The sequence below is a fragment of the Helianthus annuus genome, chromosome 15, assembly GCF_002127325.2.
Source record: "Helianthus annuus cultivar XRQ/B chromosome 15, HanXRQr2.0-SUNRISE, whole genome shotgun sequence".
In the NCBI taxonomy this organism is placed as follows: domain Eukaryota; kingdom Viridiplantae; phylum Streptophyta; class Magnoliopsida; order Asterales; family Asteraceae; genus Helianthus; species Helianthus annuus.
Genome location: NC_035447.2, coordinates 55,124,750 through 55,137,894, shown reverse-complemented (window position 1 = coordinate 55,137,894; position 13,145 = coordinate 55,124,750). Strand labels below are relative to the sequence as shown.

At 37.4% G+C, this 13,145-nt stretch overlaps 1 protein-coding gene across 2 annotated transcripts; it reads left to right on the top strand.

Annotated features, from left to right (window-relative positions):
• Positions 1–7,889: 7,889 nt before the first annotated feature.
• LOC110865867 (protein IQ-DOMAIN 1) lies at positions 7,890–12,310 on the top strand. Of its 2 annotated transcripts, XM_035984590.1 has the most exons (6): positions 7,890–8,157; positions 8,270–8,356; positions 8,387–8,542; positions 10,411–10,656; positions 10,742–10,873; positions 11,286–12,310. In XM_035984590.1, the coding sequence occupies exons 1-6, from the start codon at positions 8,008–8,010 to the stop codon at positions 12,081–12,083; spliced, it is 1,569 nt and encodes a 522-aa protein (XP_035840483.1). In that variant the 5' UTR covers positions 7,890–8,007; the 3' UTR covers positions 12,084–12,310. The 2 variants fall into 2 exon arrangements, with proteins under 2 accessions (XP_035840483.1, XP_021970886.1); XM_022115194.2 differs by having other exon boundaries at positions 8,270–8,542.
• Positions 12,311–13,145: the final 835 nt, after the last annotated feature.

Below are 13,145 nucleotides of genomic sequence, written 5' to 3'. Positions count from 1 at the left end.
TTAGGTTAATCAAGGCAAATCAGTAGGCTTATACTTTGCTCGTTAAATCTGTAATGTGAGTCATTCTCTTTTTATCAACTGTTTTACAATACTCCAAATTATTTTCCAAAGTTATAATTACAGGGATTAAGTCTTTGTAATCACCAAATTATAGCTGGTATGTGGGGTATTGTGCACATTACTAGTGTTATCAGTTTAGGTGAGCGTACCTAATTCATGAAACGTCACTTTTAGGTGAACGGACCTATTAGTGTTTGACGTCACTTGTGGGTGAACGGACCCAACAGTGATATGACCACAGTCACCGAAACGAGTCGAGTGACAAATACTGTGGGTAGTTGGTTGATATCAGAAACATTGTAATCGCTCTTAATACTGTAAATTATAACTAACTATGATTTTACATAAACAAGAATGATTCACTCAGTATTTTCCCGCTGACAAAACCTTTTTCAAACATGTTTCAGGTGATCTGTTGTGATCCAAGAAAAGTGCCGTGAAGCACTACAAGCTCAGAGAAGTGGCTCAATGTGAATAAATAAAGAAACATGTTTTGAGAAATAAAGATTTCCCTGTGAAATCATCTTATTGTAAATTATGGGATTTTATCCCTAGAACTTTATATAATATATTAAACGGGTATTTTTAGTATTAAAAGATCCTGTATTAAAAGACTTCCGCTGTCACCTAAATTAGATACCACGGGATTCCTGCCTCGCGGCTCTTGAACCGGGTCAACCTGGGGTCGAGGGCCGTGACAAGTGTTTAGAGTGTATCAGCAGATAGATAACCACTGTCAAGGGGAGAGCTTAGTGTAAACATCTGCTTATTGTGAATCCACTGTTGTGACCAGGTTTTGCCTTTACATTATCTGTTCCTCTGGTAGGGTTCAATCCCAACAGACGCATAAACAATGTGAGAATAGGGTTTTCTATTTTAATTGTTAGGGTAACAAAGTAAATAAAATTTAAAGAATATAAAAAGTTTAGATAAAATAAATAATGGGTAAAAAAGTCTTTCATGGAAAACATAAACAAACGGACATGAACGGACGTTTACGAACACAATTGAACAAAAGAGACCTCTGTTCATGTTCATTCATTTAACTAATCGAACAAGTTTTCATGTTCATGTTCATTCATTTATTTATTTAACAAACGTACATAAATGAACTTCCCGCCAAATGATTCACAAACTGTTCGCTCATTTACAACCTTATCATCTAAACAAACATTTAGTTATACTCTATGCTTTAGATAGAAAACTGTAGGTTGTGTAACACAAATCACAGCTGATTAACTAATATGTCAATCCAACTTAATTAGTGTACTTCTTTGTGCACAATCAAAAACCAAATCACTTATTTTTATGGCCAATTCAACTCTAAATTGTCTAATTTAACTATAACCTGAGAGTGGATTTTATAAACAATAGAAGTTTGTATTGAATCAAGATACTATTCTCATTATTTACAAATCAATATATAGTAATGAATACAATAGCTACAAGAGCTTGATTCTAGGGAGAGAATTATGCAATGGTTACAAATCTTCTAGGGAGAGAATTATGCAATGGTTACAAATCTTGTTGACTAAGAATAATTTGCAATTAATGGTGACTTAATTTGTGGTGTTGATACGCCCCCGCAAGATGGAGGATCCATTGGAGACTCCAATCTTGGACCGAAAAGACAGGAAAGGTGCCCGTGGAAGCGGTTTGGTAAGGACATCCGCAAGTTGATCCTTTGAGCTGACATGAAGGACTTTAAGTTGCCTGGAGTTGACTTGTTCCTGTACAAAGTGATAGTCCAAGGCTATGTGTTTTGGGAAGGAGATGTAGGCGGTGGGGAGGGAATGGGAACCGAGGGTGTCGGGTTTAAAAAGGTGTCGAAGGACATATGTAGAGGGTTGGAGTTGGTGGTTTGGGATGGAAAGATGTGGGGAATGAATTGAACATGTCGAGAGTGATAAAGTCTTTTATTAAGAGGGTCATAACATTTGAATGTCGCCTTAGAGGAGGAGTATCCAAGAAAGATGCATGTCGTGGACCGTGATTGTAGTTTTGAAGTGGCATATGGTTTTAGCCACGGGAAACAAAGGCAACCAAAAGGTTTAAGTTTGGAATAGGTAGGGTCGGTTTTAAACAACACATCATAGGGTGACTTGTTGTGGAGAATGGGTGTAGGTAAACGGTTTATGAGGTGAGTAGCGGTTTGAAAAGCATGAGACCAAAAATGTTGTGGTAAGTGGGAGTAGTGGAGTAATGCGAGGCCGGTTTCAACAACGTGTCGGTGACGTCGTTCAGCAATACCGTTTTGTTCCGGTGTGTGAGGTGGTGTCGTGTAATGGGAGATACCTTGAGAGGCAAGATATGGTGAGAGACCCACATATTCACCCCCATTATCAGTGAATAACGCAACAATGTTGGTTTTTAAAAATTTTTCAACAAGAGATTTAAATTGTGGAAAAAGAATTTTGACATCAGATTTTCGTTTGATTGGGTATAACCAAATGTATTTGGAAAAATAGTCAACAAAAATGACATAGTATTTAAAGCCATCTATTGACGTTTTTACGGGACCCCATACGTCGGAGTAGAGAAGTTGTAGTGGTTGATTAACAACAAAAGAATTTTTGCCAAAAGGTAGTTTGTGGCTTTTATTTAGTGAACATGAAGCACAATGAAAAGACTCATGGGTTACCTTATTGGGTTAGCTTATTACTATGAAGTCCTAATATAGAAATTAAAGACTTAAACACTTGAAGCGATAGATGTCCAAGTATGTGATGCCACATGAGAAGAGAGTTTGTTTGGGTGTTGTTGACTTGAGAAGATAAAGAGATTGGTCCATAGTAAACATCATTGATGTTCACTCCCCGCATGAGACGCGCCCCTGTGCGTAGATCCTTGACAAAAAAATGATAGGGAAAAAATTCAACAGAAACACGATTAGTACGACAAACTTTGGCAACGGAAATAACATTATTTCGAAGATTAGGAGCAATTAAAATGTTATTTAAAAGAAGTGGGCGAGATTTTGTTGGAATAATTGTTTGAGCAATATGAGTTATAGGGAGAGTTTTACCATCACCTAGCACGATCTCATCGGGTCCTCCGTATTCGGAAAGAACGGGAAATTGTTGGTTGTTGTTCGCGATGTTGTTGGACGCACCGGTGTCCCACATCCAAGATGGGGTTGTAGCCGTTGGGTGAGGGGTGGTGCAGTTAACCACCGGGGTGTTATTTTGAGGCGAGACATTGTGTTCTCGTAGGAAGCGACTAAGTTTGCGACAATCTTTGGTGTCATGTCCGGGAATGTTACAATAGTAGCAATAGGTGTTGTTGTTGCGAGTCGGGCGAGTGTTGGTATTGGTAGTTCTAGATGGCTATTGGTTTCGGGTTGTGGGTGGATTTGGGTTGCGTGTTGGGCGATTGTCATAAGTAGTGGGTTGACGGTTGTGGATGATTGGTTTGGCCATGGTGAATCGAGAGAAAAGAAAAGGGAAGCGGACAGAAGGTGTCTGTCGAGTTTTGGATCGGAGATGGCTCAAGGGAGCTTTTAGGCTCTTGATACCATATAAACAATAGAAGTTTGTATTGAATCAAGATACTATTCTCATTATTTACAAATCAATATATAGTGGTACAAGAATGAATACAATAGTTACAAGAGCTTCATTCTAGAGAGAGAATTATGCAATGGTTACAAATCTTCTAAGGAGAGAATTATGCAATAGTTACAAATCTTGTTGACTAAGAATAATTTGCAATTAATAGTGACTTAATTTGTGGTGTTGATAGATTTAAGTCTTATTGACTCAATTCCAACCACATTACCACAACGTACATGCTGGTTTACAAAAGGTCTAGTAATTTTTATGGTGTGGTTATAGTTTATCAATATTTAATCATATGATTATTTTATATCAAAGTATAAAGTCTTTCGATCAAGATGACCATTTGTCTGTAAGAATGAACAATAAAAAAAAACAAGCAATTAACGAATTTAGATAAAATAATAGATTAATATGCAAATCTGTAAGTAATCGAGGAATGATTCTGATAGTAGTCATTTAAATAAGGTTAGCTAGTTGTTCAAAGCAAAACTGTTGACCACTCTCTCTCTCTCCCTATTATATATACACAAAAAAAAAAAAAAAAAATCAGCAAATGCAGCTTTTAGATTATATGATAAAATCCTTGTTAATCGACATGAATTTTAAATCAACTTTCATCACGATTTTTAAAGGACTATGACTTTTTTTATACGTTTATAATTTTTTGAGTTAACTTTTATTTTGCTGCTTATGATTTGGTCATTTTATTGGTTTTACCTCAATAGTTTAAAAATAGTCATTTTCCTCTCTGATTTTTCTAACTTATCGTCATTTTGCTCCCCGCCTCTAACTCCATCCAAAAAATCCATTAACTAGAAGGGTATTTTGGTAATTTTATAGATAAAAGCAAGGGCATGTAAGTCTTTTTACCTAAATAAACCTATAACTTGTTTATTTACATGTATATAAGTAATTCTTTTCTTATCTCCCATCTTTCCAACCACTTTTTCTACCGGACACCACCATCTACAACCATCCACCACCATCTGCGACTACCACCTACCGACCACGATTACCACAACTTTTAACTAAACGTTTTAATTGAGTTAGAGTCAGGGAGTAAACTACCGAAATACCCCTACTTTTAATTGAACGTTTTAACTGACTTAGAGCCAGGGAGCAAAGTAGCGACAAACTCGAAAGATCAGGGAAGAAGATGACTATTTTTAAACTATTGGAGTAAAACCGTTAAAATTACCAAACTACAGGGAGCAAAACGAAAGTTAACTCTAATTTTTTTAAGTGAAAATTTTATTATCTTTAATGTGATAGTGATATTGCTATATGCTTTTTTTAACTAAAAAAACAAGCATGTTTGATTTCCAGTGTCTTTATTCGTTTCTCCATCGCACGTGCACATCTCTCATATGTGTGTGTGGCATATACATGGGTAGAGCAGGTACAAATAGATGTGTGTGTGGTATAAAAGGGGCATATTGGTAATTTGTTGTTTCAAAAGCTATAAGCTGATCAAGAAGTCACATATTAATTTTTCAAAAACTCATTTTCCTTCATATCAAAAAGTCATTTTAAAAAGCACTTTTTCATTTGCCAAACACTACAAACAACTTATTGGCTTTTTAATAAGTCAATAAGCCAATAAATTGATTGAAAAAGCTTAACCAAACATGCCCTTAAGACTACATGGTATGGTGATGGACCATCCTTGGAGGATGATCCGCCACGTAGGCGACACATCATAGTCCTCCCAAGGATGGATCATCCTCCAAAACTAGGGGGCATGGGAGGATGGTCCTAGTCATCATCCTCCACCACTTTTATATTTTTTTTATTTTTTTTAATCTTCAACTTTTTTTAAACATTTAACAAATAAAGTAACAAAATGTTTTCATTAATATTAAAAAACATTACATAAACTTAAAAAAAAAATTAAACTTAAAAAAAATAAACTAAAAAAAACATAAACTTAAAAACCTAAAGTTAAAAAAAAACTTAAAAATATCCTAATATATTAAAATAAGCTACTAGTCTTCGTCTTCCATGTGGTGGGCGGGTTCGTTTTGAGCGTTGTTCCAAATGTACTCCACCAAGTCCGCTTGTAGGTTGTGATGTGTGTACTCGTTACGTAGAGCGAAGGCGTTCAAATCTTGTTGTTCCTCACTAACTGGAACAGAATTTCCAGTAGACGCGTTTTCGTCGTAATCGCATATCGCTCTCCCTTCGTCTTCAATGATCATGTTATGAAGGATGATACAAGCGTACATAATGTGTCGTAACCTCCTTGGTGTTTGCGAACGTGCTGGAATAGAAATGATGTGCCATTTTTTTGTAGAACACCAAAAGCCCGTTCAATATCTTTTCTTGCGCCCTCTTGAAACTTTGCAAACTTTTTCCTTTTTTCGTCGGTCGGGTGCGGGATAGTTTTAACGATTGTCGAGTACGTTGGGTATATCCCATCGGCTAGGTAGTAACCTCGCCTGTACTACACCCCTGAAACCGTAAAGCTTGTGTCTGGACCTGTACCCGCCACTACATCATCAAAAATCTGTGACTGGTATATGATGTTCAGGTCATTGAGCGAACCAGGTAGACCAAAAAAAGCATGCCATATCCAGAGATCCTGTGACGCAACAGCCTCTAGAATGATAGTCGGATGTCCCTGATCTCCCCTAGTATACTGACCTTGCCATGCAACCGGGCAGTTCTGCCACTGCCAGTGCATGCAATCAATGCTCCCGAGCATTCCTGGGAAACCATGTCTCTGTTCGTGTGCTTGATATAATTTTTGAACGTCGTTTGCGTTCGGTTTCCGCAGGTATCGCTTGCTATACAATTTGACAACCCATTGGCAAAACTTGTACAAACATCGACGTGCGGTTCTTTCAGACATCCTAATGTACTCGTCTAATGCATCTGGTGCGTAACCGTACGCAAGTTGGCGAATGGCCGACGTACATTTTTTGTAAATTACTGAAACCCATTTGCCCCTAGCATCGTTTCGCAATGTAAAAAACGGATCAGACTGGGCCATGTCGCCTGCAACACGTAAGAACAGTGGACGACTCATGCGGAAACGACGTCGAAAAATCTCGGCTGGGTACACGGGTTCGTCGGCAAAATAATCGGCTACTAGTTTATCGTGGCCGGCTATAAATTTAGAACAAAACATAAATGAAATTAATTAAAAAATACATTTTAAAATCTATATAAAACATAAGGAAAAAAAATAAAATACCTTCTTGGTCTCGGTTATATTTTGCTCGTCTAGTTAGCGGTTGGGACGACCCTTCATCAGCCGCCATGAACACCTGAGCCGCGTTCATAATCATATTGTGCATAATAACATCCTCTTCCGAAGATGATGAATACCACTCGGACGAAGACGATGAAGACATAGAAGAAATTGAAGAAATGGAAGAAACGGGTGAAGCCATGATAATTTTTTAGCGAGAGATGGGGTGGTAGCGGGTAAAAAATGGTACAAAATATGATGATTTTTTATAAAAAGGGAATAGTGGTTTATAAAATGTGAGAGAGATGTGGTGGTAGTGGGTGAAAAGTTGTGAAAATAGGGGTTAAAGACGTGAGTATTTATAAAAATGGAGGTGAAATGTGGTGGTTTTTAAAATATAGCCGTTTGAAAGTTTTTTTTTTTTTTATTTATAACGGTCAAAAGGTGGGGGACCCACCTTATTAGCTTCGTCGCAAACGGCTAGTTCCGGACGGAGAGGACGGGGACGGATGGGGGCGGCACGGTGTTTGGACCGTCGCCGACCCGCGACAGGCCGGGGCCGACCCCATACCGTGTAGCCTAATACTTTAAAAAAATGTCACCGCATTTGTACCGTAAAACCTATTTATATTTAGTCCTAAAACCGTATATGTTATAAATATCTGTCTCACACACACACACACAAACAACCCCACCACCACCATTTTCATTAGAGCATTTACATCCAAGGTATCAAATTATGTGAGTGGTGTTTTTAAAATATAAAGAGTATAAAAAGTGGTTGTGTGTGGAGGAGAGAGAAAATGTTACTGTTCATCTGTATATTTGGGGGGACACTGTTCCCGCCCTATAATTTTTTAATATATTTTGAAAGTGGTTGTGAGTGGAGGAGAGAGAAAATGTAATGATAAAGGTATAAAAAATAGTATTTAATTAAAAATGAGAGAGAAAATATAATGTTTTTTAGTGTAATTTAGTGTGAAAATATGGTGGAATGGATGTGAATGCTCTTACACATGACTGACACACTATCCTTCTTCTCTCATATATTAATACATCATCTCTTTCCTTTACAGATATAAAAAGTGTTTTGCTTTGCTTTGCTTGTTGCTCATCTTCTCTCTCTGCTGTAATGGCAGCTTCATTATTATTATTATTATTATTTTCATAGCTTTCTTCTACATCATTTCATTATCAATGGGTAAGAAAGGTGGATCTTCATGGCTCACCGCTGTCAAAAGAGCTTTCCGATCTCCTTCTAAACCAGACTCCGATAAAAAAACTACTCCCACTAAAACTCCACAACATCATCTTCATCATCATCATCATGAAGAAGAAGATGACAAGGTACCTTTTCTTCTTCTTCTTCTTCTTCTTCTTTTTCTTCTTATTATTATTAATTAATTAACTCTTCACTAACTGATTTTGCTAATGGGATCTTTTTTTTTAATTAATGTAGAAACGAGAAAAGAGGAGATGGTTGTTCCGAAAGGCGAATACGGCCCCAGAAAATGCAACAGTAGCAGCTGCTCCGTTGCCGAAGGTGGCTAATGCGGGCGTTTCAGTAGAAGCGCCCGCTGCGGAGCAGAGGCATGCTGTTGCGTTGGCTGCCGCAGCTGCGGCAGCCGCCCAGGCCGCAATGGAAGTGGCTCGGATGAGTAGGCAGACGGCTAGTTATTCTAGGGAGCACTATGCAGCTATTATAATACAGACGGCTTTTAGAGGTTATCTGGTGAGTGTGATATTTGAGTTTTCAGATTTTTTATTTATTTTTATTTTAGTTTTTGAATTATTCAGTTAGGAAAATTACATAACAGACGGCTTTTAGAGGTTATCTGGTGAGTGTGGGAGGTATGGTGATATTTAAATGTAAAAAATTGTTAAAAAATATTTTTATATACAGAGCGGTAATAAACCGGTTGCCTTATCGGTAACTAATAGTGACCAGTTTCAAAAACCGGATTACATCATAAATAATTTAAAATTTTAAAATATATATAACTAATAAATTTAAAAGTAGGATTCATAGGTATGTGAGTTAGCTGGAAAATCAAAAATTTTGTTTTTCTTTTTTTCTTTTTTTTAATTTCTAAGCTTAATTAAGAAAGTAATCCCTAATCAAACAGTATATTGAGTTTAAGCTAGTAAACGAATCAATAAATATGATTTTGGATGTCCGATCGATTCGGATGGAGGATGTTCAAACAGACTCAACCGGGCTGGTTATGTATCAGGTTCCCGGCGTGGTTGGTCAGGCTTTGAAAACCTTGGTTCTACACTTTAAGATGTAGTCTTAACGTGTATGCTCATACAAGCTAATCTAGTCCTAGATCCATAAGAAGTCTAGGGGCCCGCGCTCCCTTGTGGGGTTAAAGGGAATGCCCTTGCGACGGTCCGTAAATGCTTAAAGCTTAAGAAGTCTTGGATCTCACCTCAGCTCGTGTGTGCGTGTGCCTTTACTGAGTTGCGCACCTCCGTCACAGAACCTCATGTTGCGTGTCTCGCGTGAACGCCTAGGCGCGCATTGTGCGATTTAGACTAGTATGAAAGAGACTTCTTCAGAACTAATAGACATACCTGGAAGGTAAAAATGTAATTGTTAGCTGCTACTGCTAGCTAGCTGTAGTTTGAAACAATCTAGAGCAATAGCAGCCCTGTTTTGTCAACATGTGAAAGCACAGATCTATCTTCATTTAATAAACCTGTGCTCTTAATTCTAGGCCCTACATTCATTCATTCACTATTATTAAACAGATATATTCCTGTGATTATTATTAATTATAACTTTTGAATCTTTCCCATCAGGTTCATTACCTGTTACTCTATTAGTCTTAATATGCATTCAATATTGGAATGAAAAAAATTAACTTTAGTTGGAATGAAGATAATTAACTTTAGATTAGAATATTTTTGCGAACATCAGAACACTACGAGAACCACATAAACACTTTACCTTTTGTTTTAAATGTGACATTTAAGGCAGTTATCTAACCGTCTACCCCTCTCTCTTTCTTATATCCTAATAAGCAGCATTATGCGGTTCTCACGACTATCTACTAAAAACTGGTTATACATTGAACATGTCCCTATACATGTGTGTGTATATATAATGAGTTCTTGTATCTATACACATGTGTGTATATATATAATGAGTTGTTGGAAACTTGGAAATCAGTTGGTATAAAAGAGCACTCCATGATCTTTTAGCATATTTGTGAAGACAAAAAGCTATAAAAAGGTGCTTTATCAAATTGGTTTAGTTTTAGGATAAAAAGCACATGGAAAGATGCCTCTGAAAGCAGCAAGAGCACATGCACATGGACCATGACCTACACCCACACACCCACAATCTTTTTTTGGAAAATGTAAATTCCAAAGTTTGCATTTTGACTTCAAACATGATACTTGATAGCTAATAAAGTGTCTGGTTAAACGTACCCCTTCAACTCTGAACGCACCCCATGTGAGAGGGATATTATTTTTTTAGTGGTGGGCATTCACCAATGTTTTGTGAGAGGGGGGTACATTTAGCAACACACATAATAAACCGATAAAACTTCGTTGTTTTTACTATATGTGTCCTTTTTTTTGTCTTTACAGGCGAGGAGAGCTCTTCGTGCACTTAAAGGGCTGGTAAAACTGCAAGCATTAGTGAGGGGTCACAATGTGAGAAAACAAGCTAAAATGACACTTCAATGCATGCAAGCTTTGGTTAGAGTGCAGGCTCGTGTTCTTGATCAACGCTTGAAGCAATCCGATCAGAGTAGTCGAAAATCTACGTTTAGTGACACTAATAGCGCATGGGGTTCGCGTTATCATCAAGATATTTCTGACCGCAGATCTATGGTGCTTCATTAACCCTTGAATATAAACATATCTATATATCTATCTATGTTTTACATGAACTTAGTTTGGATTTTGTAACTTTTAGTCACGAGATGGAAGTAGCGTCGCTGATGATTGGGATGAACGCCCGCACACTATCGAAGAAGTGAAAGCAATGCTTCATCATAGAGCTGTTGCTAGACGTGATAAGACCTTATCGCAAGCCTTCTCTCAAGAGGTTCGTCTCACTGTAACCCTCTTAACTAGTTTGCAAATTCGCTACCTAAAAAAATATTTTGGTTTTAAAAAGCATGTTGCGCTTCGACGCGTTTGGATCCCAAAAGCGGATGCAAGTCATTTTTCAATAAAAAAAAAACTGAAAATTACTTATCGGTAAATTTTAACTTGTTAACTTTCAAACACTAAAATATCTGGTTAAATTTGTTCAATGGATGGTCTAACTTTGTTTAAATACTCAAACCCATTGCTCAATCGATGGTCATATTCGTTCAATCAGATTTGAGAAACTCAAACCAACTGACAGTATAATTTGTTCAAAAACTAGTCAACTACATAAGACGCCACATCAGCGCGCATAACATGTGATGCGCACATTTTAAAAGGTAGCTAATTTGTCCAAATTTTATCAGGAAAAGATGCGAAACGGTAGGAATCCATCAATGGAGAGTGATAACGAGCTCGGTCTTGGAGATAGACACCAATGGCTAGATAGATGGATGGGTTCGAAACCATGGGAAACCAGGCCCATGGCTCGCGCCTCAACAGATCAACGAGACGGTATTAAAACAGTGGAAGTCGACACGTCACAACCTTACTCAAACTTACCACCTAACCATTACAGAAGATCAAGTTATCAATACAACCTCCACCACCACCACCACCAAAATCCACGAAATTCCTCCGCCTCGCCTCTCCACCGAGCCCCCGTAACACCTTCACCATCCAAAACACGGCCTATACAAGTGCGATCCGCCAGCCCGAACTATGTTAGAGACGACAGAAGCTATCACAGTACCAAAAGTCAAACCCCGAGTCTACGGTCAAACTACAGTTTCAACTCTACATTACATCAACAACATAGGGGTTCAACCAGTGGAGGGTCAATGCCTAACTACATGGCTGCAACCGAGTCAGCTAAGGCTCGAGTCCGGTCCCAAAGCGCACCCAGACAAAGACCTTCGACCCCTGAACGGGATAGACCCGGGTCAGCCAAGAAACGCCTATCTTTCCCAGTTCCAGACCCGCATAGTGGACGTGTATACAACCAACAGAACTTACGGAGTCCAAGCTTTACGAGTGTGAACGAACCATACGCGTACATGGGTATCGAGCAGCAGTCTAACTACTCATCTTATTATACCGAGAGCATCGCAGGCGGCGAAGTGTCTCCTTGTTCGACTACCGATCTTAGGCGGTGGCTGCGGTGATTAATCTAATAATAAAAGATTAAAATCTAACTTTGGTCAATTTATTTGATTAAGATCTAAGATAAGAAGATGTTTGATGGTTGTTTTGATTTTCAATTGTTTAGTTAAAATGCTGATATAATTCATTAGTTTTGGTCAAGGTAGAAACTACAATAGGAAAAGGTTAAAGTGTGGTGTGTGGTTGTGATTAATTAATTTTTATATAATTGGATGTGCAATTTGTTGTAGTGGTTTCTAGTTTTTGATGTAAATGCAGCAAGTCACATGCATCCTGCATATATTCTGGAGTAATATAAATATATGTGGGTCTTGGAATGATAAAACAATAGATTTTTATTAAATGTTTTAAATTATTGTTGCAGAGCATTTCTTTATTCCAAACAAACAGTATCCATGGATTGGGCAGGGTACACCACATGTGCAGGGTGCAGCATGGTGGTCAATACAATTATATGGTCGGTCAATGAGTTGAATAATTGCCTTCCAAAAAAATAACAAGTTGAATAGTTATTTAGACGTGTGTATGGTTCGGTTTTAGGCTCAAATCAAATAAAAAACTGAAAATTCGGTTTTTGGGTTTATGAAAATCATTCGGTTTTTGGGTTTATGAAAATCATTCGGTTTTTGGTTTGCATAATAAGGTTTGGTTTCTCTTTTTTCGCCTTTCGTCGTTTAGGCTTAAAAGTTTGGGGTCGAATAAAAAAAGCCCAAAAGAATTAACTAATAATTAATTGATTATTACACGATTGTAACTTGTTCTCTTTTCTTTGCTTCTTGCTCGTCCCTATATATATAGTTATTGTCATAAAAAAAAGATTATTACACAATTAGGTCAAAAAATCTAATTATGAGTTACAAAAGATTTAAAAATAAAGACTAATCCATAAATACAGTAACAAAAGTAAGTTATTTAGTTTTTTATGAGAGTTCAGTTCGGTTATTTATTTTAACACGATCACTTTTTTATTCTTTTATTTTAAATGTATACTTAAACGAGTTGATGTCAACCCGCGCGTTGTGACGGGGTGTTGATTATCAATGTCTTAAGTATCTCTATGTGAG

Excerpts from the sequence above, each read along its gene's own strand:
- LOC110865867 (XM_022115194.2), top strand. The coding sequence starts at position 8,008 with ATGGGTAAGAAAGGTGGATCTTCATGGCTCACCGCTGTCAAAAGAGCT. Across the intron at positions 8,543-10,410 it reads CGGCTTTTAGAGGTTATCTG|GCGAGGAGAGCTCTTCGTGC; the intron begins GTGAGTGTGATA and ends TTGTCTTTACAG. Across the intron at positions 10,874-11,285 it reads CGCAAGCCTTCTCTCAAGAG|GAAAAGATGCGAAACGGTAG; the intron begins GTTCGTCTCACT and ends AAATTTTATCAG.